Here is a 26,810-nt window from a genome sequence, read left to right as displayed (position 1 = left end):
ACAAGAATAAAGTCTCCCCACTTTCCAAAAACGTTATAAAAGTTAGATACATCAATTACGGAATTAATTTATATTATCCCAAATGGTCCCAAAGGAAGACCAGCGCCGTTCGCAAGACCGGCAGATTACTGGTTTGGGACCATTTCGTGACATGCATACGTAACATTTTATTTTATTTTTATTATTGATGCTGTTTTTTGGAAAATATGGCGCTGTCCATTGGAGGACAATTTTGCCAGTGTCTAGTAGGTTTTGCCGTTGTACGGTAAAAATTCTAGAAAACGAAATATGAGATGTAATGGTGGATGAACGATGACAGCGCGAATTCTATTTCTATTTTTATTATTATTATTCTTATCCATGTCACGTCACGTCATGTAATGTCACGAATAAATGTTTTCTTTCTTACTTTCTTTCTTATCACCTAATTCCTTCAAATTTATGGCCCATCTTTACTGACTTAAAGCAGTCGAACGTCGATTTAGATTATTTTGATAATAATTTTAAAGATAGACGCAAACGTTGGTTAAATAAAAACTTCGTATTTCCATTCTATCTATTTAGTACGTTATAACTTATAAATAATTTCTCTTAGAAAGTTGAACAGATAAATATACGTTTCGAATTAAATTTATAACTTTTTGTGCGGCAGCGGCAGTCATAAAAGGTTTCCATTTAATCCCAAACATGAATAATTAAGTTAATAAGAAATAAACGACATGATAGAGCGAATCTGACACGCAAATATAAGTACATTAAAGGAAAACAATAGAAGCATTGGCCGATTTATTGATCACCTCATGACCTGCCGGTAGTTTTTATGGGCAATCGCCTTGAAGTTCGCATCTAAGTAAGATGATATTTAAAAGTCAGAGCAAGTTGATTAGCTCTACGCGCCTACAAATCAGACGCAACAGGACATAGAAAAAAACTTGTTTCAAAACCGGCCAAGAGCGTATCGGACACGCCCAAGTTAGGGTTCCGTAGCTATTACGAAAAAATCAAGTATAATATTTTTTAAGGATTTCGTATCGTGTACGGAATCTTCCAAGTTTGGGTATATTTTATACCTATTTACTCTTAAAACTACTAATAAACTAATAATTGTCTACCAATCTTAACCGTTACAATTTAGCTACCATCATTGTAACAACACATGTTACTCAATAAAGCTTATTTATATTTCTATTTCTTGTAAATATGATATAGGTACTTACTACCATCCTGAATTTTTTCAAAATTTTCCACCCAAAGGTTTCGATTTTAAAGGGGGGTACACTCGATTTTAATGAAAATTTGCACTTCAAAGTTGAATATTTTCGCAAACCGATAACTGAATTGAAAAATTCTCTTGAAAACCAACCAATGATTTGAAAAGACCTGACCAACGATACTATATGGTGTCAAGAAAAAAAAACACATCCATTTTACGTCTATGGGAAGCACTCTAAAGAAGATGTTTTTAGTAATTTTTTTTTACCTCATTGTTGGCGTGACTGATATGTATATTCATGCCAAATTGCATCTTTCCAGTACTAACGGTCAGACAGACAGACATGGCGAAACTATAAGGGTTCCTAGTTGACTACGGAACCCTAAAACGAAACGCATTTTTATCTTCAACCGACTTCAAAAAAGGAGGAGGATCTCAATTCATTTGTTCAACAATAACTTTTCATCATATTAACCGATAAAAAAATACAGACTTATTTATGACAGAGCCAGAGCCGTGATGGCCTAGCTAGTGGTTTGTCCTACCGCCTCTCAAGCAGAGGATCGTGGATTCAAACCCCGGTTCACACCTCTGAGTTTTTCGAAATTCATGTGCGAAATTACATTTGAAATTTACCACGAGCTTAACGGTGAAGGAAAACATCGTGAGGCAACCTGCGCAACCCTGCGAAGTAATTCAGTGGTGTGTGTGTGAAGTTCCCAATCCGCACTGGGCCCGCCTGGGAACTATGGCTCAAGCCCTCTCATTCTGAGAGGAGGCCTATGCCCAACAGTGGGACGTATATAGGCTGGGATTTAAGACTGTTCTTATTTCAAATTCCATAAAGATAGGATCCATAAGTAAATACTCAAACTCCCCAATGTGAGGTAGATTTATACCTCAATTATTTGTTATCATGGATTTATTTGTCATCTAGGTAAATAGAAAAATAAAAATATTTACCTCAGGCTGTTCCAGTTCTTGTGTAGGAGCTGGCTGGGGCACGAACTGGTGAAGGACGGTGGGTTGCTGCGAAGAAAGAGACAACAACCATTACGCGCTTTATTAATTGTGAAACACATTACGGTAATGGTATAAAGCACTCGTGTTCGTAATGTGCTAGTAAATGGAAGTAAATATTCACAGCGTTCGTATTTTAACAAGGGTTCTTTAACCTCCGGTGAGAAAACGCTCCGCTGACTGCGAAGTAATACTTATCTTTTAAAGCGATTTTATTTCGGATAGACTAACTCCATTTCTATACATAAAAAGAAAATTTTCCCTTTATTTATTTTAAAGCGCGTGTTGTAAGTTAAAGCTTGAGTTAGGTCAGTTGTGGTATTTAATTGACATAGGTGGGTCGAATTTGTCGAAGCACATTTCAAAAGTTATACGTTTGAAAACAAACTTGTTCCAAATAATTAATTCTTATTTTTTTTTAGTAAAATTAGATAAACTAAGATACTCGACGGTTTACTGATAGAAATCCCTTAAAAAATTACTTTAGCTTCGTACATGTATTTCAACGCTTCATCATTTTGTTTTCCTTTACATTTGTACAATAAAGTGTTTCCATAGGTACTTAGGTACATTTACTTTATTTTATTTTTTACTTGATTTATCGTAACATGTTTGTAAACAAAAGTTGAATGTAAGTAGACATCCTTATAATAACATACTCGTAAATATATATAGGTATTCCATTTCATGATGAATTTGAATCGTAAAAACAAGCTGATTTAGATCCAAAACACTACCTTGCGGAAGTAGATAGGCATAATATTCTAATTTAATACATGTTCTCATACATTAAAACTCAACATAATAAGTGATCACTGGCTAATTTACCGGTTCCTAAATAGTTATATCAGGTTCTAAATAACTTTTAATGTATTCAACAACTTTGTCGTATCGATCACTTGGACGTCTGCGAATACGAGTATGAATGCTATACCTACCTACTTATAACTATTTATTTATTTATTTGCCGTTAAAATGTAAAACACGCAATAAGCATGCGCATTAAGTAGTTAAATCATTAGGGATGCGTTTTAGTGCGTTTTTCTCTCTATGTAAACGTGCCAATATGTTTGGGAATATAGCATGGTGTAGTACCTGGAACAATCCTAACGGTATTTACTACTGCCGGATTTTCTATAGGTACCTATTATATATATATATCATTGATATCATGTACGTCTGACACTTTCTTAAAGGACTCGATATATATATATATATACTGACGAATGCAGCCGACAGCCTAAAAATCTGAAGAAAGAGACGGCAGCATTTTTACATAACGCACCAACCGACAACGCACTTGTGACTCTTCTGGTGTTGCAGGTGTCCATGGGCGAAGGTAATCGCTAACCATCACACGATCTTCATCATCATCATCCCAGCCTATATACGTCCCTCTGCTGGGTACAGGCCTCCTCTCAGAACAAGAGGGCTTGGGCCATAGTTCCCACCATCAGACGATCTTACTTGTTATTATTTATTATAATTTTTTCGACTGTCGACTGGAGCATAGAATCTGGTCAATACAGACGTAGGTTATCATTTGGGCTCCACAGAAAACCAACGGTGCTGCACATAACGTGCAGTAAAACATACCGACTGGAGGCCCTTTTTAGTGTCAAAATTCAAATTCAAATGATTTATTCAGTAAATAGGCCGCAATGGGCACTTTTACACGTCATTTTTTTAAACTACCAGCGCTTTCGGAAAGACCATCATTGCCAAGAAGAATGCGCCGCAAGAAACTTGGCAGAAAGTCATTTTTTCATAATAAGTAATATAATTACAAATAAAATACTTAAAAACTATATTATACAATTAAAGAAAAAATAAATAATAATAATATAAATACAGGGATGTATGGGGTCCCTTAGTTACAATACTAAACACTAACTATATCTAAACTATATTTACGTTCAGTGGAAGTGTAGAATGCTTCCACCGTCATAAATTTTAAAATAATAATAACAATAATTTAGTTCTGAAATATACATTTCAGGTCAAGTAACCATTAAGCTTTTGGATTTCGAAGGCAAGTTCACGTCTGCCGCCCCCAAAGTTAGCTCACATGCACTCATGTCATGCTCTGAAAGCAGAGCGGTACCGAGGGCATGGTATTGCTTCCGTTCCCATAAGCTCTATGGGATCGTCTTGGGAACTTCGACGTCGCGAGCCTGTGACTAGAATTTAAACAAAAAATATAAAAGTTTAAAATCCATAAGCTTAACAATATACAGTCTTAAACATAGCAAGGGGATGTATAAAGTCCCTGAGTTAATAATAAAATTATTATACAGCAAGGGGATGTATAAAGTCCTTAGGTTAACAATAAAATTCCTAATCTAAATAATTCAGAGATGTATATAGTCTCTAAATCTCAAAGTAAACTAATTAAATAATACAATCTTCAGACGTGTAAAAAGCCTCCAAGGTCAAAAACTAATAATAATTACTAAAATAAAGAAATGGAGATGTATAAGGTCTCCAAATGTCAAACTAATAAATATTATAAATTAAATTCTGCAACGCGGACAACGGCAACAGAACCAGAAACTAGACACGAAATGCGCCGGGACACTGCCAAGTCACACTTCACAACACTATACAATACAAATACACCGACATAAACACACACACACACACACACACACACACACACACACACACACACCGCGCGCACACACACAAACACGAGTACATCACATCACACATCATCATCCCAATTTTTCATCGGCTTTCAGTTTTGGCCATCTCACGCAGTTTCCCACAAAAGATTTGCTTACTTTCCGTAGACGGAATTTAGGAACTGCAAGCTTGTGCTTATTACGAGTATTGATATCATGTACGTCTGACACTTTCTTAAAGGACTCGATATTCTTGTCCTTCCTCATACCTAATTGAGTTTTACAGTAAGTTTTAGTTTTTAGTTAGGAGGTGGTACGAAACCAAGGCGACACTTGCCCAGTCAATCTGCAGATTAACAATATGTAAAATGTACCTAAACTTAGCCCTCTTTCAATGATAAATATATAATAAATGTTGGTGAGATGGATTTCATATGTACAAAAAAGTTGCAATTTCATTCCAAAGGCAAAATACCTATTATTTGTGTACGATACCGGTTTAACATTGTTTATTTTTTCCGTGTTCAAGAAGCGGCAATAATAAATAGAAATAACGTGAAATGTTTCAAATTATAATAACTTAACATAATATGCATCGCGATAAACATCTAGCGTCTATAGTATCGTGCTTCAAGATTTTTATGTTAAGGTCAAACTAAGGACTAATACGTTCTCTAGTTGTTTTTTTTTATATTAAAGATTAATAAACATTGGGTAACAATTGAGTTCATTCATACAGACGCAGAATTAATAAAACAACAGACAAACTTCATTATCTGTCATCTAAAATAACAATGAAAAATACACGGCAATTACTTCCAAAAGTAAACGTCTCTATCAGTAGAGAAATCACCAGAGGATCACAAAATGCATTTGAGGAAAGTTCAAAAAGGCTGTAATGTTAATAACCGTATTAAAGATTGTATAAGACTACATTAAGCGAGTATTATAAGGTCGCGTATTTCTGCTGTCATATCCGAATGTTGTTAAATCGCTGTAAGGTTTTCCACAAAAGCCTCAATCGATGTAATATTTCGGTTAACTTCACCTTCGTTTGCTCTTTTATTACTTATCTTCTATGTACCGGCGAGAAAACTGATTCACTTACCTGGGTCGAACGTTTTCATCGTCAATTTCGCTACGGGATGTCAACAAGACATCAGTACGAGTAGCACAAAGGTTCCACCCTGGTACGTGTTTCAGTTTCCTTGACTGTACCTACTACAAATTTCTAAATCTTAATTTTAACTATCTAGCTAGGGCATTAAAATCTTTACAGCACTACAAAATCCAAATCAAAATAATATATAGTTCTTTCTTGGCCGAATATTTTTTAACTAACCATTAGTTCACTTGCAGCAAACCCGTGGATATGTAAGTCGCAGCGCAGCTTATTATTGACCATAAGCAGCTTACAACGGAATAACCTCCAGTTCCATCTTGAATATTACAAGAATAGAGCCATAATCAGTATGGTACCATAGTATTACCGTATGTATGTCGCATCTAATTGATTAGTCAACTTACCTCGTTGAGGTCCTGTTGCTGGGGCGGTAGCGGCGGCGGCGCGAAAGGACCCATGTTCTCTGGCGGCGGCATGTTGTGGGGGGCGGGGATGGCGATCACGCGCTGAACGTGGATGCGCATCTGAGGAGCGTTACCCATCTGCTCATCTGACGAGTCCCATGGCATCTATTCCAAAAGAAAACTTAGTTTATTACTCTGTACAAAACCGAACACCGAAAATTGATACCTACATAAGCTGAAAAGGGCCGCATGCACGCAGGTACAGCCATTGTTAGGTAACACAATACTACTACGAGTACTATGTCGATCACCGATGGTGATGCAGGTCCAGTCATAAAGGGAGACTACCAGACCACACAACTGACGGATTTGACTGTGTTAAAGATATCAATACTTTGATTTCAAGACAAAATGTCTTCATTCAAAGCAGTGGAACGTGCCTATCAGCCCAATAAGCTAGTCCTGTCAACTTTAACTAACTTTTTTACTGCAGTTTAAACCTACTTGTTATGGAAACATAAAAAACCGCAAATCATAGGTATTCCATGCAAGTAGGTAAGTACTTAGGTACTATTCACATCGTAAGTAAACTTAGTTGCTTCAACAAAAAGCTGTCATAAGATTTATCATTACACGAGATGTTTTAAAATGAATACGGAGTACCTATTTCAATAAGTGGTTGGATTAGTCTGACTGAATTCCTTTGTAAAAGATTTTCATAAGAATAGACGTAATTTTTGATTCCTATTGTTCATATCACGCTTTTGACGCGGTATCTGTGACCAACAAGTAGGTAACGTTTGAAGAAATTTGACAATCTTGAAAAACATTTAGACGGGCGTTCAATAAAACTATACTTCGTTTTTTTAGCATTAGTAAAAGGGTAAACAATCTTGACGAGTTTTTATATTGAAAAACATTTTTAAAAAATCAGTAGCTATTACTTATGATACCAAAAGCATGTAAATGATCATATGTTCTTGCTGATCTTTTTTTATTTAATATAAAAATGAATCCCTATTTTCCTTGGTCACGGCATCACGCGTGAACGGCTGGACCGATTTCGCTACCTAATTCGTTTTTTGTTGTGTTTGCTATTGTCAGGAGAAGGTTCTTATAAAAGATTTAGTAAATTTAATAAAACTACACCGGGGGCGAAGCCGCGGGCACCAGCTAGTTGTAACATAATTATTTGCTGTGACTTATTTTTCAGAAGTGTTTTTCAATAAAAAGACACGTCAAGATCGCTTAACTTCTTTCTAATGCTAATAAAAACGATGTTTTTTACATACAATGGTAACATTCCCGACTAATTTTAAAATACCTCTCATAAAAGATAGCAAGAAAATAATAATTACATTATAATATAAAAAATATAGAAATATTACAGAAACGATATTTGGTTACCATTACGGAACGCGCGCATTCTCGAACAATGTTATTTTGAATGTTGAATTGTGGAATGCAAATTCATGTAGATAATATTATTTGGTTTGAAGCGGGTAACATTTACTTTAACGGTTAGAGAAAGTGTAGTCTTTATATACACGCGTTTATTTCTATAGCAGATATACTATGTTTCGCTAATGGAATACCAAATTCCAATATGCTATACTCTACACCAAAAAATAAGCTTCTTCATGCAACAATCATGTTTTAGCAAATGTATATACCTTAAACTCGCGATAATTAACACAATAATGCTACAGTTAAACATTAAGAGATATAATGAGAGAGGCCTATGTAGGTACCTACAACAGTGGATGGACGGCTGATATGATGATGATGATGTAGTAATAATGCTATTATTCGTAGGCATGTCTCCTACAAGTCGATCGGTTGTAACCAAAAACCGTTTGTTTGAGGCATCAACTTAATCTCACAAAACAATCGTAACAATACATATAATAACAAATCCATCGGCAGCACGCAACAAAACGATGATAACCATATTATCATTGTGAGATGAAATTACTACGAGAACAAAGGATAATAGCGGCTGTATCGTGTCAGTTATGAATAATGTATGCGATGGCGTTACGCAAACGCAACGAGACATCATCACGGCGGGACCACGGCCGCTGATCAGGAAGCAATGACCGGCGGCGCACGAGGACAGCCCGGCTCCGCGCGATGCGCCAAAACAAAGACCACCTTCTCCCAATATGAACTTGTTAAAAATAACGCGCCGCGGTTATTGAACGCGACACGACAAGAACCTTACCAAATACGCTCAAAATCATTCAATAAGGCTTCATTGAACTTTGGACCGATTTTGTTAACCGGCTCGATCGAGCTGACACGAATCTGCAAAAGTTTAATTAAAAAAGCGGCCAAGTGCAAGTCGGACTTGCCCATGAAGGGTTCCGTAGCAGCAAGTAGGTAAAACATAATATAAAAGTTTCCTTTGCTTTACGATTTATGACTTATTAAAAAAAATACTAACTAGATCTCGTTCAAACCAATTTTCGGTGGAAGTTTGCATGGTAATGTACATCATATATTTTCATCTTGTATTATCAGTCTCTTATTTTAGAAGTTACAGGCGGGAAGAACCCCCATTTTACCACTTTGGAAGTGTCTCTCGCGCAAACTATTCAGTTTAGAAAAAATATATATTAAAAATCTCAATATCATATTTGAAGATCTATCCATAGATACCCTACACGTATGGGTTTGATGAAAAAAAAATGTTGTGTTTCAGTTCTAAGTATGAGGAATCCCCAAAATTTGTTTTTTCTACTTTTGTGAGAAAATCTTAATGCGGTTCACAGAATACATCTACTTACCAAGTTACAACAGTATAGTTCTTATAGTTTCGGAAAAAAGTGGCTGTGATATACGGATGGACAGACAGACAGTCAGACATGACGAATCCTTAAGGGTTCCGTTTTTTGCCATTTGGCTACGGAACCCTAAAAAGAGAGTAACAATAACTCGTCCAACTAGATAAGGCGCATTATCTATTTAGTCGGTGATCAGATTCGGTTGAAGAATATTAATATTCGTACGATGCTTCTGTGATTAATGCGGAACGAGCTAACGCGGAAGAGGGACGTTACCCGCATTGTCCGCAGTCCTTGGCCAAGTGTCGTTTAGTGAGCATTGTACAGAAATATCATCTGCAACTGTTCTAGCCACAACATAATTACACGCCCGCTCCCAAGCCTTTGTGAGATGTAATTACTATCATTTTATCAAACAAACAGAACCGACTTCAACTACTTTTTCATGAACGAGAATAATTAAATTATTTATTTATTTATTTTTTCAAAAAACATTACACAGTATTACAGCTTAAAACGAATGTGTGCGTGCGTGCGTGTGCGTGTGTGTGTGTGTGTGTGTGTGTGTGTGTGTGTGTGTGTGTGTGTGTGTGTGTGTGTGTGTGTGTGTAATTTATAGTTAAGTAGTATTTATATTATACATCAATTGTACGAGTATACGTTGAGTATTGAAGACTAGGCATTTATAGGTAATTCTGGCATCGTGGTCTAAACACAAATACAATTATTGAACACCACAAACATCAGTAGATACATAAAATACAGTATAGATCAGACAATAGTTGGTCTTAAGATATCGTTATCTATCGATACTAACGGGTAATGTATTGTGAACTAAAACAATTACTTTGCTCACCCGCGACCTTATGATTGCAACGTTTATGCAAGAAATGTGTTCATGCAGTTCCTCCACCTCCTCTGTAAGAACACACACAAATCACACATACCCATCTATCACCACCACCTAGACACCACCACACTACACTGACGCGTTTCGAACTCAACCAGTGTTCATCTTCAGAGCTACCGGTGGAGGAACTGCATGAACACACATTTCTTGCATAAACGTAGCTATCGTGTAGGTCGCGGCGGATGAGCAAAGTAATTGTATCAGTTCATTGATATGGAACTCTGCAAAGTAACGCCAGATTCAATAAATTATTTAAAGCAGCACACTTATTTTATTCATCAAATGCGTACCTAGTTAGTTTAAAACGTCTACCACCTCTAAAAATATTAAGCGAATCGCCGATTGTCCATAAAACGATTAATCTTGTTTGCTGAGTCCGAGATTCATTTACAAATCAAACACCACTGAGATGTTTTCAACCAACTTCGGTAGCTTTTATATTATAACATTTGGAAAATAAATTATTTCCCAACAGATCTCGAAGAGTAAAAAATCTCATTTAAAGTCCAGTATTTTCAATTTACAGCCGTCACTTTCAATTTATCTACTACATACTTATAAAGTTAAGTCTTCCTGACGCTATTGACAGGCATTTTAAACTGCAGAGGAAAGCGAGTCAGCTAAAAGCTTCAAGCTTATTATTAATTCGCTTTAGCTTGGGACTTGATAGAGATGGTCTGCCACGTACAGTGAAATTGTGGAATCAGTTTCCGACAGCAGTGTTTCCGGACAACTTTGACTTGTTTTCGAGGGAGTTATGTATTTACATATACATAGATTTTCTTCTCAAAGGAGTTATGACTTTAGTTTTAAAAGTAAGTTACGTCATTTTAAAATAAAGAGGTTTCATTAGCTACCCAATTTTATTACACACAGATTTTACCTCAAATTGTAATGCCCCCTGGCTTATTGGCCCCCTGAACTTATTAGCCGGGATTAACAACGAATATAAAATAACTGGTGTCCGGCGTCGGGCTTCTATAATAGATTCTCGTTAGTATTCTCCTTCTTACGCCCCTTAATGCGCAATGTACTATAGAATGAAAAAATATCACCAGTTATTTTATATTCGTTGTTCAATATAGTTTTGGTTGCAACAAAGTAAGACCGCGCGGGCGTAAGATTTGCCTTGACAGACTCAAATACACCCATTACTTAGGTACATTGTGTTTCAGATCAAGCTGTTTCCGTTTAGTTGGAGTATTTCCGGTGTTTTACTGCATCAAAAACCTTATTACCATATTAATGAAAACATACTAGAGATGTAGCTAAATATTTCTAACGGGTAAATTAAGTTGGCTATTTTTTTTCATGTTAGGGGCAAGTAGGTATTTTTTTAGAAAATTCTAATGTCGCACTTAACGTCTAACAACGGGGCGCAGGCCTCCTCTCAGAATGAGAGAGCTTAGGCTGTAGTTTCCATGCGAGCCCGGTGAAATTTGCTCACACGCATTAGCCACAACTACATTACTTAGCATAAATGAAATCAAAACTTGTTTGGCACAGTTCTAAATCACATACATTCTTCTTCTTTATGATAAAATGACAGTCAGTTTATGGCAGTGTGTGTTGCCAGTGATGACATACGGATCTGAGACGTGGGCGCTAACGATGGGCCTCATGAGGAAGCTCAAAGTCACTCAAAGGGCTATGGAGAGGGCTATGCTCGGGGTTTCTCTGCGGGATAGAATCAGAAATGATGATATCCGCAGTAGAACTAAGGTTACCGACATAGCTCGAAGAATTGCGAAACTGAAGTGGCAATGGGCGGGGCACATTGCTCGCAGGACTGATGGCCGATGGGGTCAAAAGGTTCTCGAATGGCGTCCGCGGACCGGGAGACGAGCTGTCGGTAGGCCTCCAACAAGATGGAACGACGACCTGGTTAAGATCGCGGGATCGCGGTGGATGCGAAAAGCACAAGACCGGTCTGAGTGGAGAGCCTTGGGGGAGGCCTATGTCCAGCAGTGGACGTCTTTCGCCTGACATGATGATGATCATCATCATCATCATCTCAGCCTATATACGTCCCACTGCTGGGCACAGGCCTCCTCTCAGAACAAGAGGGCTTGGGCCATAGTTCCCACGCGGGCCCAGTGCGGATTGGGAACTTCACACGCACCATTGAATTGCTTCGCAGGTTTGTGCAGGTTTCCTCACGATGTTTTCCTTCACCGCAAAGCTCGTGGTGAATTTCAAATGTAACTCCGCACATGAATTTCGAAAAACTCAGAGGTGCGAGCCGGGGTTTAAACCCACGACCCTCTGCTTGAGAGGCGATAGGTCAAACCACTAGGCCACCACGGCTTTTTAAACTTTTAAAATTTTTTTCATGATGATGATAAAATGTCTGAAAAGTACTTAATAGTTTTCAGCTTCTTGACACAATAAATCCTTTATTTGCATTAATAATCTTATCAACTGATCCAGCTAAACTGTCAGCACATCTCTAAGCCATTCCGAGCTTCATTAATCGTTCTTGTATGTACAAATAAACGAAACCAGTTTTGGAGTCGAGCACTTGATTTATAACTGTATCACAAGGCCTAAGGCACAGCCTAAGGTGATTGAAGCGAATACACAGTTCACATAACTCGGTATTACATCATAAAGCTCATGGTAAATACAATAATTTACTTCACAAACTTGTTCATCGACTTTCGTCGCGTGTGAACCTTGACTCGATGTTATCCTCAAAAATATATTTATTTGTATATCTCCTATGTTTCCAAGTTAACGTTAGTAATATTTGTAAATGACCATTTGTTAGTTGTTATTGCTGTAGTAGCAACGTACGTAATTACCGGAGCAACAAATCTCAGAAGGTTGGTAACTCATAGCTTCCGGTATTCTGGTTTTCTATATTACTTATATCGGAAGATGACCTCGAATTTTGGTTCCGGACAAACTTGTAAGTTTGGCTTTCTATTTCAAGATATCAATACGAGCCTATAAATAGACAATTTCGATTTCGATGTGCATATATTTTAGTGATATCTATTAAGGTATTATAGCATAAACGAAGATTTACGTTCGTTACTGATCAAAACTATAAACCGGTGTCTTTACTGACAAGAAACCGAATTTACTATTTTGCCGACTACGGGATAATTAACTCACTTCAATAAAAGAAGGACCTCTCCGTTCATTGAAATCTTTTTAAGTCCAAAATGAGCTTAACAGCATGTAGTCGTTATTTTCAATAAGAAGGAAAGATACATTTTAGAAACAAGTTTATATCTATTTCTAGCTAATTTATTTGACCATCGTCCTCCAAGCGGCAGGCTCATTTTGCTTTGTATCCTTAAATTTCTTCCACATATCGAACAGTTTAACCTATAGTTTCTCTTCAGAGAATTCTAATCGCATTAGTAACTAAGAAAACGCCAGAAGATTTTGAAAACTTGTCCTTCAAATATTTTAATTTTCTACGAACATTTTAATCACCTTAGGGAACCTGCAGACACCTGAAAGCCATCTAAAATAATGTTGTTGTAAAGTCCTGAACCCTCTTTTAAGTTCACTACGAAATAGGTTTGTAGTTAGTTACTAATTATAAGTAAGTATTCAATTGACTAATCCCAGCAGTGGGACATATACGTACAAAGTTATTTTAAACATATCGTAGTCATTATTTATACATCTAAACTTTTCAATTCAGGCAAAGTGAAATAAGATTGGATTTATTAAAAAATGAACTGTCCAGCTAAAAATATGAAAAAAATCAATAAGTGATTGGTATTCTAACGGTGCAATGAGAGTCGGAAGCCAGCTTAACCGTAATGACGGTTTCAGATGTCTGAACCCCTCATAATAATTTTGCCTTGGCTTGATGTAGCAAATTTTTATTCTGAGATGCTTTAAATAAAATCCTTGAGGGAATCGTGCTCTATGTAAATGGGCAATTTGTACTGATTACGTTCATAGTGGAGTATTTAAATTAACGAAACTATAGAAGCATAAATAATAAACAATTGTAATAACTAAAGAATCAAACATAACAGAATGAAGGAAATTCTTATAGTTCACATTCAAATGTCGATATAGACGACCAGATGGCCTAGTGGTTAGAGAACCTGACTACAAAGCTTGAGGTCCCGGGTTCGATTCCCGTGTCGGGGCAGATATTTGTATGAAAAATACGAATGTTTGTTCTCGGGTCTTGGGTGTTTAATGTGTATTTAAGTATATATCTATCTATATAATTATATTTATCCGTTGCTTAGTACCCATAACACAAGCTTTGCTAAGCTTACTTTGGGACTAGGTCAATTGGTGTGAATTGTCCCTTGATATTTATTTATTTATTTATTTAAATGTCTCATTTATTTAAAAAAATAATATGTTGTAAGTATTTAAGTTGGTTCGTTACCTACTTCGATATTTACATAATCAAAAAACAAATACAATGTAATTTTCAACTCATATTTTTTAACGATTATGTGTAAAATTAGAAACAAGTCAAGGTGTGATAAATTCTATGATAAGCACACATGCTGCTGTGGTCACCTTGTAAAGTCGAGAGCACCGCCGACGTCGGGTAATATCGGGTAATGTATGTGGAACAAGGTTCATGTGCGTTCGTAGCCACCGGTGCACTGCGGTGCATCAAATTATAAGTAATTGCAGTACCACGAAGCATCGGACACGACCCATCCTTCCGAGAGCCCCGAAATCCCGCTAGTCGCACCCCGACTGCATCTGCCTCGTCTGCTATCAAGTTCAAGAGCGCACCTCGCACTGATCACAAAAAATACGAACTCGAATTGGGAACGAATGGTGTCGATCGCTCGCATATATAAAGTGTGTGCTGATCGCGCCCGCGCTCAAACACTCTACGTACACGCCACAAAATGCACGCGTACCTCGCGCTCGCATCCGCGCTCAGCGTCGCGCTCGCGGCGGCCGCGGCGCCGGACCGGCTCGGCTACGAGCGGGAGATCGACGCCACCAGATACAACCAAGTGCCAAAGCTGACGGATTACGTGCTCAGCGACACATTTCTAGCAGCTCAAAAAAACAGAGCGAAACTGGTGACAAAACTTAGGCCCGAGGAGGCAGTAGCGGCAGATAATGTGATACTAGAATCTAATGTGGTGAAGATCGTGCGGCCGGCGAAGAGAAACGTGGGCGGCGAAGTGAGCGAGGAGCTGGTGCGCCGGCGCCGCGGGTACAACCTAGAAAACGTGCAGGTGCCTGCGCGGTACCCCTATCTGCCGGTGGCGCGGTACAACCGCTTCCGCCGCTGGGGCTAGTGGCCGGCGCGCCGGGCGCCCGCGCCCGCGCCGCAAATGTCAAGGCTGCGCTGATGCTATTCTCCGCGGTACCGCCTAAGCCCGCGCCGAGCGCATCTTCACAGCGCGCCCGACTCCCGCTCATAGACTTTACTAATTAAAGAAGTGGCTGTGTTCTGACTATCCGTTATGCCATTCGCTAAATGGCTTGAAAATGATGATAGATAGAGAACATTTATAGAAGTTATTTAGAATAAGGTGTAGAGAAATAAAATCTGTAAGCGATCGTGGAATTATAAGGTATTCTAAGATATTAGCTTTTGTTTGTTTCTTACACGTACTGGTTCAACAGGTTTTTTCCCCGTACAAACAAACAATATAGGTTTTTTACAGAGTCAAGAATTGATTACATTAAACTTTTTACGTTTGTCACGAAGGTTATACCTGCTACAAGTATACTAATACAAAAATACTACGCATCTTTTAGTCAAATATCCTGGTATATTACATTATACATATTAAAACAACATACATAAATAGAATAAAAGTTACAAGTTTTGCAAAATTACTTTAATAATTTTATTCACATTAAACGATGTTGTCCTAGAACTATTTGCATGAAGATGATAATGCTAAGTCCACCCAGTCCAGTCCTGGCAAGTTTGCTCCCAGATGGAGGAATCAACATTTTCAAATATGTAATAATACTACAATAACAAACTCGAACTGAAGTTGTCTACCTAAACTCTGAACTTAAATAAATCACCCATATAGATTAAATTATTAGCAATTCAATAAGCACCTACAGCCAATATACATATTCAAGGTGTTGCGTACAAATGCAACATGTTGGTACTTAAAGAACATTATAGTAATTAGAGTCTATCGTGTTGTAATGGGAACAATGAGTTAGATACGTACCTATAACAACGTACGCGCGATATTAAAACGCAGCCATTGCAGTAGGAACGGTGTCACGACAGCCTGTTCCGCCGCCGGTGACGCAAACCAGACAGACATACACGCTTCAATTGTTTTAGGGTGGGTTAATTATTTCATGCACCGAATCATCGGTGTTGAATCGAATAGCTCCATCGGTTTCCGAACCGCATTCGTGTAGCTACGTGTACTTTCACAAACCAATGTGACTAGAAATCCGATAGTAGTAGCCAACTCGCAATTCAACGCTAAACTCACAAAAACTAAGGCTATATATTTTTTTCCAGATGAAACTATTGGAAGTCAGTATCAGTACTTGCAGCCATACAAATTTTCCAATACCGAATTCTGGATACCGTATAAATATTTTTGTGGTCACCAGTCCTCTTACTTCTCTAGTAAAGCCGCAGAAAATCAAGTTAAGAGTATGCCAAGGCTTTATTAAACGGCAATTCTGAGAAAATGCGATGATCTCGTGACTTAATGCTACCTGACAATATGACAGACATGCAGTCTGACTGGCACATCGCCCTCGCCCTTGCCCGTAAAAGCTCGGGATCGGCGACCGAACCATTTACCTCATGCCAATGCCTGACTTTGCCACAATAATGTTATTTCCGTAGTAATGCAGTGCATCATCTATGTAAAGTTTATTACCAATCCTTACCTTGCATTGTATTTACTCATTTTAAATTTCAGGTTTGCGAAGTTATTATGCTAAATGATAAAAAATAAACAACATTACACTATAGCATGCGTCGCACTTGAGTTAACAAGGAAAATTCTAAGGTTTTGAAATAGAATATTTTATGTTGCTTCAAAATGAAATGTTCAATGTTTTGCAAAATAAAAATAAATAGTTGTGCGTGAATAAAGTAAAATGTTAAATAATTAATTTATTTTGATATTAGCCTCGAAATCGGTTAGATCTTAGATCACAGCATGTACCTATCTATAATCAACAGTATAGAGCTGTCAAGGAAATCAACGTCATGTACAGTTAGTTGCCTGAGGAAGATGAGTGATTATTTTACTAGCTGCCCCACTGACACCTAGGTAATTGTTCACTCACGACCCGCGAATACCGTTATTCACTGGCTACATACATACTCCTCTCACAACATCTATGTTGGCCCAGGGTACACATTCAGTAAACCAGGCCGCTTTCCGGTGGCTGGGTCAACTGTTTAAACAAAATATTCGCTTAATCATACGGGTATATGGGTAAATGGCCCAATGGACGCAGTCGATCAATGCAGCATTGTATCAACATTTAATTGTTTTAACATTATATACTTTCAGGCATGGCTTCCGCTGGCCATTGTTTTTGCGACCCAGTAGTGGCTTTGCTTTTAGTATAGGTACCCATTGTGAATCAAGGCTATTGGATCCTGCCTGGGTTCAAAGAAATGGCTGAAATTTAACATGCAGATTGAACATGGCCTGGAGAGAAACACAAAATGCCTTTTTCGAGTATATCGAGTTTTTCCCTTAAGAATATTAAACATGTACTATGTCGCGTATCTTATCCACCGTTACTTACGATAAAAAGTAAAACAGTCATCTAAGAACCCTTTCCTTAAATTAAGAACTTGTAAATAAGACAAAAGGGGGAATGTTGATAATAAAGACAAAGAGCCTACAAATATTTATCAGGCCTTTGGATACCTAATAAAGGATACCTCCTGTACACGTAACTTAATTTGCCGCAAATTAGTACGAAAATAAGGAAACCTACTGTTCGTAGCCCGACAAGCACTTAGGTAGCTTTTTAGGGTTCCGTAGCCAAAATGGCAAAAACGGAACCCTTATAGTTTCGCCATGTCTGTCTGTCTGTCTGTTTGTCCGTCCGCGGCTTTGCTCAGGGACTATCAATGCTAGAAAGCTGTTATTTTGCACGAATAAACTATGCCGACAAAATGGTACAATAAAAAAATCAAAAAAAAAATTTTTAGAGTAGGTACCTCCCATAGACGTAGTGGGGGTGATTTTTTTCCAATCTTGTAGTGTGGGGTATCGTTGGATAGGTCTTTTAAAACCATTAGGAGGTTGATAAAACGATTTTTCGATTCAGTGATTTGTTTGCAAAATATTCAACTTTAAAGTGCAAATTTTCATTAAAATCGAGCGTCCCTTCAAAATGTAAACCGGTGGGAGGAAAAATTTGAAAAATTCAGGATGATAGTAAGTATATCAAAATTACAAGGAAAACTATAACGGTTAAGTTTTCTTGAGAATTATTAGTAGTTTAAGAGTAAATTATTAGTAGTTTTTGAGGTATCCCATCTATCTTAAGCCTCTAGGTTGGCAACGCATCTGCAATCCCCCTGGTGTTGCAGGTATCTATGGGCGGTGGTGATCTCTTATCATCAGGAGACCCACTTGCTCGTTTGCCATCCAGTTGAATAAAAATAAAATATAGCAACCTAAGGTATAAAATATACCTAAACTTGGAATATTCCGTACATCCTTCGAAAAATAATTATTGATTTGTTTCGTAATGACTACAGAACCCTATTTCGAACGTGTCCGACACGCTCTTGGCCAGTTTTTTACTACTACAAATTCGGCGCTGATGATCTCAAAGGCAAAAACTAATGAGTACAATTTACAAGTTTACAAGTCAAGATATAAAGTGAATCGCAGCAATAATCAGCACTCAAGATAAATCACATCATTCAATTGTACTGTACTTGTTAAGAGAAGTCTCTTCGTTCCATTCTCCATACAAACGTAGTCCCGGTCTCATTTGAAAACTAGGCAACAGAAATATATGAACTTTTGTAAGTATGGACTAGACGTAATTATCTATGCCTGTGGTTTTTCAGATTTTCATATAAATGTGTAATATCAGAATTACAGTAGCTCAAAAGTCGACAAAAAAAGATGTCAACTTTGCACGATAATTACAGACTAATCATTTTTACAAAAATCGAAAAAAACGCAGCATAGAAAATATAATGAACATCTTGATTGTAAAATATCATAATTTCTGTGCTTTACTTTTCGTATAATATGAGGACAACGAAACTCAAAATTCAACCGCCCAAATCTTGAAAATCCTACAGCTATCTCGATATAAATTACGAACGGCGTTGCGGAAGGCATGGGGGGGGGGCTGCGAGCGTTTAAGTCACGAGCGATAAAGACAGCAATATCCCAAACGATTACTACGCGGCCGCACGGCCGGCAGGGAAACTTCTCTTAAATACTTGGCACTTGTAGCGCAGATGTCGTATATCATACGTATTATAAAGTTGTCAAAAATAAGTACGTAGATTTTGTTGAGTGGGAGTTGATTGCCGCTTGCTCGATGGCAGCAAGCACGTCTCGGGGCAAAAATAAATAACAGATCACCGACCAAAGCAGCCTCTAATAACGAGATCACGTACCGCTCGTGGTCCCCGCGCTAATATTTCGACCAATATGTTCCGATATGTTTTTATTGCTGCCTTCTTGGCACAAGCATCAATAAGATCTTGATAAACACATTGGATTGCGGACAGGCCTCTCCAAAGTAAAGTAGACCTCATTATGCGTACTTATTTGATGACTGCAGTCGAGATGTCCTCACATAATTCATGGATCACTTATTTTTTTATATTAGATACACGTCTTATAATATATATACATATTGTAATATAATACTAACGTATCCGTTAGTATTTTACATACACGTTATGTACGTATATGTACGTTAGTATGGTACATATTATAAGATGATTATGAAATTGATGGATGCCTACGTAAAAAAGAGGCAAAATACGTTATTGGTCATTTGATACACTTCATCATGTCAGCCGAAAGACGTCCACTGCTGGACATAGGCCTCCCCCAAGGCTCTCCACACAGACCGGTCTTGTGCTTTTTTCACTTAATATAATTTTTAGTGAAACTACCTATTCATTAGAAGAACTTTTTTGGTCGTTTAATCTACGGATAAACCTTTATTTATTCGTAGCGTATCTCCACAGATTAGTTAGACTAAGAAAAGTGCATTAGGTGTATTATTTAATGAATGACATTATGCGTATTTTGGCCATTATTCTTTACAAACCTTGTTCTTTCATACTAATCCAGATCGATTAATTCTTGATGATTCCCAATTTTCTTTTTACATTTTGTTAACTTGAAACAAAACCAAAATCTATAATATTGGGCTCGCCAAGACCTCGGTTGTCGGCACGCGCATCGTGTTTGTTTTGCCTGGGAGCGCTTACATTTATTTACGTTTCCTCGCGCCTTCCAATTTCAAACGCCTTCATTTTTACCACCCCCCTAGCCCACCCCGCCGCAAGATGTTAATTTTTTATTAAACTAAGTGGAACGCGTCGTCGCAGCAAAATTAAAATGTTTATAGGCGACACTCCTAAGTGAATCTGAAATACCGCAAGGTAAAAGGAAGCAAGCACGCTCCTAATACGCTTAGTTATTCTAAGGTAACAGAACTGGAAGTAAATAACTAGGATTGCAAGTGCAATAATAAAATTGAAAAGTTTGATAATATAGTGTAATGGTAATAGAGACGTTTTGTATCTATTCCCATTCAAAATGAACTTGTACACCAATAATTTCTGTTGACCAAATCCAGATGTATCCAATTACATAATTTCACGTGCATTCAGGCTGCAAAACCGGACCAGGTGCAACGACCGCAAGCGACTGATTTTTATTAATTAAAAGTTCGCCAAACGAAACCAACTTTTGTTCTCTACACATAACGGGACATTCTCGTTGGTTTTGAATTCCGAACTAAAGATTGGAAAGGAACATATACATAACAACGGAAGACATGTAAGTTAGTAAGTACTTATATGCAAAATACCGTTCCTGGTCATTGTGAAAATTACTTTGAGTTTCGCTTATAATGTAAAAGTATGCTGATCAGATGACGCGACTTTCTTACTTGTTCTTTAAACTTTCAATAAATATATTTATGAACAGAACCTATACGTACTTTTAACCTATTCATAAAGAGCATAGGTAATGTAATAACTAGCCTGCATGTATGTTAATTATCAGTCCAACGCTGCTACAAAATCAAATTCAAATTCATCAGTTGATATTCAACGCAGAGGAAGCTAAAAAAATCGACCACGCTGAAAATCAGAACACCGAAGGCGTAATGTCCTAATAAATGCGTGGTTGAAGAAAGTAATAACATACTTAAGTTATCTTTGATTATATTGTATCATTTTCAACTGAGTTAGAGTTGGTAATATAACTGAACAAGTAACACAAGAGCTACAATAGCGGCACGTTCAGCGAACTCCCACTAATTACGACCGCGCTGCCTCCTCCCGCTGCGCACGTACGGTCGGCGTGGCTTCCAAACCTCGACCTCACAAATCATAATCACCATACACAAAAACTACATGCCCAAATTTCAAGCCATCAAATAAAACTAAAAAACACGGAAGAACCAATTCGAAATAATCGCGATAAAGATAGATACAGATAATTTTACCTTATTAGCCATGAGCCTTTATTTTTTTGCTCTTGATTATGCTTAATTCTGATAAATGGCTGAAAAATCTAGACACGCGGTAGTGTGTTAAGCCAAGTTCATGCTAACAGAACTGGCGAGCAGCACCGTGTGTAATATTACACGAACCATTTAGCTCATATACTATAACTTGCAAGATAAATGTGTGCTCCAAATTTCATAAACACACCTCAAACGGTTATTAAGATATTAAACGTCCAAAATATTTTTCTTATCACTGAATAACCTATAGATCAAAACTCTAACTCAGTTCCAGATGACCTAGAAAGTTCAAATTTGGCATCCAGATAGGTAGTTGGGTAAATAAATACAAAGGAATAAATCGGAAACTAGTAATTTTTTATCATTTTATTATAATTTTTCAATTAATTGATTCTATTAAAGAACACTTAGCTACTTATAGAGCCTGTAATGCCTGTAATATAAAAATCAGCAATCAAAATTGATGACAGCCGGTCTTTATGTGGATTTTAAGGTCTTCACGTGAATATACATATAACGAGTGGAATACTACCCAAAAATTTTTTTTATCCAAACATCAATTTTTGTACTTATAACTAAGAGTATAGTCGGTTTTCGTATTTAGGTACTACGTTATTAACTGGGCTTCAGTGCTTTAGTAATTATTATTTCAATATTTAGGGCACATCGATTATGTAAGATCATTACTTATAAATAATTAAATAATAGGTATTAATTACTGTACAAAAAATAATGAGTCCCATCAAAAACATAGATGTGAAATGAGAGCCAAGTTTAATATTGTGATATATGCACTCATGTGGATATATATATGCCTTGATTGTTGACTTCCACGACAAAAGAAGTGAGATCTAAATGGGTGCCAAGTTCAATGGTCAGTCCTGAATTATTGATAAGAACATAAAATATTTAATAAAAACATAAAAAATAAATAAAATAATATTACAGATAGCCTTCGCAAGTTCTAAAGTTGTAAGTTCTTATTTTATTCTTCCGTAAATTTGGCTTGCAGGTAGAAACTGGGCATCGAACGTAGGGCTCTTCCATGACTGTTTTAGTAGGTACTTACTTAATAATAATTCGTATATGAGAACTAGCCAAGTCAACTTCAATATTTATCCAAATTTTTATGAAGAAATTATATTTTAAGTTGTTTTAAAATATTTTACGTTGTTATAAATAAATTTAAGGAGTGACCATTAAACTTGGCACCCATTTAGATCTCACTTCTTTTGTCGTTGGAGTCAACAACCAAGGCATATATATATATCATAATATTGAGCTTGGCTCTCATTTCACATTTCTGTTTTTGATGGGATACATTTTAAATCAAATTGGATTCGAAAAGAACAAAATCAAAGTTTTTGTACTACGTCGTTAGTTAATATTACTATAATAACTAATCAATCATTTTATATCTGCGATTGGTCATGGAACTCATGGACATTTTGAAAAGCGATCTAAAAATATCTACGATTGTGCTAAACATTGGCGATACAAAAGCTAAGCGAAACGCATTGTGCGGGTAATAGTGGACATTACAGTTAAGCGACATTTAGTGTGAGCCCTAACTTATTTACTCAACTTAATTCTTTGACTACTTGAGTACGTATGACACTTCACTACCTGTAAGAGTTTACAATCTTTGTTCTGTACCATGTCTCTGTCGTCATGCCCATATCTGTGTGTATCACCAATAAACGCTCGGGGTCATTCAATAAGTGACAAACAATGACACATAAAATAAAGTAGGTATTCTTTTTACATTATCCGAATCTTGTTACTTTTGAGTTAAACTTTTTCTAAAGCAACAAATTTCCTATAGATAGGTACTTAATCCAAAATTACTTAAAACAAATCGAAGTTAATCTAAAGTACTACCTACTTAAAAATAATTTAAATATTTTACGTTTCGCTAAGTCACAGCTTCGCGGTTAATTAATTATGAAAATTATCTTATCTTTTCCAATTTTGAAACTTTCCCGAGTTGTTCGTTAACTTTAATAATTATAGAAGATTTGGCGGGAGTTGTATTTTTTATTGAAGAGAGTTTGGTAACTATTAGGTAGTGTAATCTAAGGACGTTTGTTGGGTAAGTACCTACGTTTGAGCAAAGATGAAATGTAGTTCGCGGCCCCGCAGAGGCGGCGGCACGCGTGGTCGCAGCTCAAAGAGAACAACCCACTCCCGACCTCCTCGCGCCCGTAACTACCAGGCTTTTGCACGTAATTTATACCGCCCTTAATTTTAAGGTTTCTATACTCATCATCATCCCAGCCTATATACGTCCCACTGCTGGGCACAGGCCTCCTCTCAGAACAAGAGGGCTTGGGCCATAGTTCCCACGCGGGCCCAGTGCGGATTGGGAACTTCACACACACCATTGAATTGCTTCGCAGGTTTGTGCAGGTTTCCTCACGATGTTTTCCTTCACCGCAAAGCTCGTGGTAAATTTCAAATGTAATTCCGCACATGAATTTCGAAAAACTCAGAGGTGCGAGCCGGGGTTTGAACCCACGACCCTCAGCTTGAGAGGCGATAGGTCAAACCACTATGCCACCACGGCTTTTTATAGAATTCTACGGTTCGGGAACTGCGAATGTGAACATGCTAGAAATCACTCTTATTCCTATTGCCTAACTAATGCCAGAAAAATTGATTTCGCGACGCGGATACTAAACAAACCTCACAAAATTCTTAGCTAAGGTAGGTATAAACAGTACTTAGTATTTACGTGTACTTTACCTAACCTAACTTTACCTACGTTACCTAGAAAAAAAAAGACCTTCAAGGGGAAAACGCCATCATTTTTAACCGCCTTCAAAAAAAAGGAGGGTTCTCAATTCGACTGTATGTTTTTTTTTGTATTGTTTTGATAAAATCTTTTTCTAGATTGCAAGTTAATATAATAACCACTCAATTGAATATAAACATGAATAAGTATGTTAAATAGTTATTGAATATTGAGTTGAGAATAATGAAACATAATGAAAAGCTTCAGTTTATTTAAGATTCGCTTATTTAAAGTTAACTGTCACTTCGAAGTACCTATATCTTTACTAGATTCAGCCAAAACATACCCACATTTGGTTTGTAATTTTTATGAGTAGGTACCGGAGTAAATCAATAGTTGTGCAAGCTTTTATTTACTTCGACCTGTAAATTTATTTATTTTCTCTAAATAATCTAACCATAAAAATATCATTTTTAATACAAGCTTTTTTTGCTGACCGTACTTTTGGTTGACTGTACTTGCATTGTCACTCAAACTACATTTGCATATCAAATTTCAAGTCGATGCCATTAACCGTTAAGAGTTCCGTCCTACGGAGACAACCTGGCCGGAAAACCAGGATGTCACGACCAGATTATTGTATTGTCACGCGATTTACATAAGTATTCCAAATTTCAAGTCAATTTGGAAGTTGGTTAACTTGCAAGATTTGATTACAGACAGACAACGGGACAAGTAAAAGCTTGTAAAACGAACTGATTCAGATGAAAATTAGTATCGTGAGAGTTTAAGTCCCGAAAAGGGCTTAGGATAATTTGGCACACAGACACTTAGTTTATAGCCTGGAACACAAAATAACCTTTAAAGCCTTGAAAATTACGTAGTTTATTCATGGAATAGCGATAAGCGAATTCTTCGCAGACGAAGTCGCGAGCAACAGCTAATTAATCTTTTATTTTACTGAACTTTAATTAATCTTACAACATATATGTATATTTCACTAAAAGACAGTCAAAGTTATAGCCAGTTATGGATTTATCTTCATCAAAAGGGAATCGAAATTAAGTTTAAACAAAAGAACAATCGCGTAAGAACAATATTGCCGATAGGTCCTAAATTAACCCGACCGTTTTGTAAAGAGCCGAGTAGGTACTAATTCAAAGGAGACCGAAGAGCTGGCAGTTTCCTCGCTCAACGCATCAGTCTTGCGATCCAGCGGGGAAATGCTGCCAGCATCTTTGGTACCATGCCGCAGGGTCCATTTTTAGATTTAATATAATTTTAGTTTATTTACTTTTTTATTTTTGAGCCTAAATAAATAACACCCAAATAGGTATAATAGAATAATATTTAAAAAGGTTGCCTAGAAGAGATCGCTCATAAGCGATAAGGCCGCCTATTGCTTACCTTGTAATTTTCTCTGTGTACCTGTTTTCTGTATCGCTTCGCTTACTATTTCTGGTGTACAATATTGTATTGTATTGTAATATTATATTTGAGATATTATGTGTAAATAATATTTGAGTAGATATTTACTGTGATTGTATGTATATGCATAATGTCTTAGATACTAGCTATTGTCCGCGGCCTCGCCACCGTTCTAGTTCATTTTTTTATTTTGTTTAACACAAACCTTGTACCTACTTACAATAAATAATACCATTCAAATTTGAAATCAAAGTTGAATTTAAAAATCAATTAGATAATCAAATTTTACTTGGAAGTAGTCTTACATAAGAGCGTTATGGTTTATGATTTTTCTACATATGAATGATTGGAAAAATCAATATTAAGTCAATAATTATTCAAATAGTTACACGGGGCAATCACGTAGGTACATGTATATATAGTCAACGTCATAAATAAGTCGTTACATAATTTCGTATGGCTTTTCAAACATGACGTTAAAATGACAAGGTACAAAAAGTGATCACTTATTTATGACGTTGACTATACAATCGTACAACTTGTCGGTTGCCACCCTGCGGAATCGCTTAGAGCGCACTGGCTTGACATTCCATCGTAAAATCTTAAAAGAGGCAGTGTTGTGTGTTCTGTTTTGTGTATATGTTAGTGTGTACCTATATATGTATGTATGTGTGTTTATAATGCATTGTTTGAGTTAATTTAAAAATTCGGTTCTTTTATCTTTTCAATGTACTCGTAGTATCTACTCTTGTGTCTGATATCCTGTCAATCGTTCAAAGGTTAACTGGAAGAGATCCCTTTAAGGGATAAGTTCGCCTTTGTACATCTTAATATCCCGTGTTCTGTTGTTTCCTTGCTTTTTATGTACAATAAAGAGTTTTACAATACAATTGACGAGATTTCATTT

General features: G+C 36.9%; 2 protein-coding genes and 1 long non-coding RNA gene across 4 annotated transcripts in view; 2 read left to right on the top strand and 1 right to left on the bottom strand.

Annotated features, from left to right (window-relative positions):
- LOC141430437 (uncharacterized) overlaps positions 1-18,653 on the top strand; it is a 205,413-nt gene extending 186,760 nt beyond the window's left edge. Inside the window, exon 2 of the long non-coding RNA XR_012451642.1 lies at positions 18,557-18,653. This is a non-coding gene — a long non-coding RNA (uncharacterized lncRNA). The remainder of the gene's footprint in view (positions 1-18,556) is intronic.
- LOC141430432 (uncharacterized) overlaps positions 1-26,810 on the bottom strand; it is a 72,796-nt gene that overhangs the window by 4,070 nt on the left and 41,916 nt on the right. For both annotated transcript variants that reach the window (XM_074091127.1, XM_074091128.1), the window contains exons 7-8: positions 6,385-6,549; positions 2,177-2,242 (exon numbers count right to left, since the gene is read on the bottom strand). In XM_074091127.1, coding sequence (XP_073947228.1) covers positions 2,177-2,242; positions 6,385-6,549 — 231 coding nt within the window. The remainder of the gene's footprint in view (positions 1-2,176; positions 2,243-6,384; positions 6,550-26,810) is intronic.
- LOC141430435 (uncharacterized) lies at positions 14,901-15,630 on the top strand. The gene has a single exon (XM_074091130.1). It carries the CDS (start codon positions 14,934-14,936, stop codon positions 15,333-15,335), a length of 402 nt encoding a protein of 133 aa, XP_073947231.1. The 5' UTR covers positions 14,901-14,933; the 3' UTR covers positions 15,336-15,630.

This window comes from Choristoneura fumiferana, chromosome 8, assembly GCF_025370935.1.
Source record: "Choristoneura fumiferana chromosome 8, NRCan_CFum_1, whole genome shotgun sequence".
In the NCBI taxonomy this organism is placed as follows: Eukaryota; Metazoa; Arthropoda; class Insecta; order Lepidoptera; family Tortricidae; genus Choristoneura; species Choristoneura fumiferana.
Note: the sequence above shows the minus strand (reverse complement) of the source record. Positions and strands in the feature narration are given on the sequence as shown.

Bases quoted from the DNA above. Each gene is read 5' to 3' on its own strand.
- LOC141430435 (XM_074091130.1), top strand. From the start codon at position 14,934: ATGCACGCGTACCTCGCGCTCGCATCCGCGCTCAGCGTCGCGCTCGCG.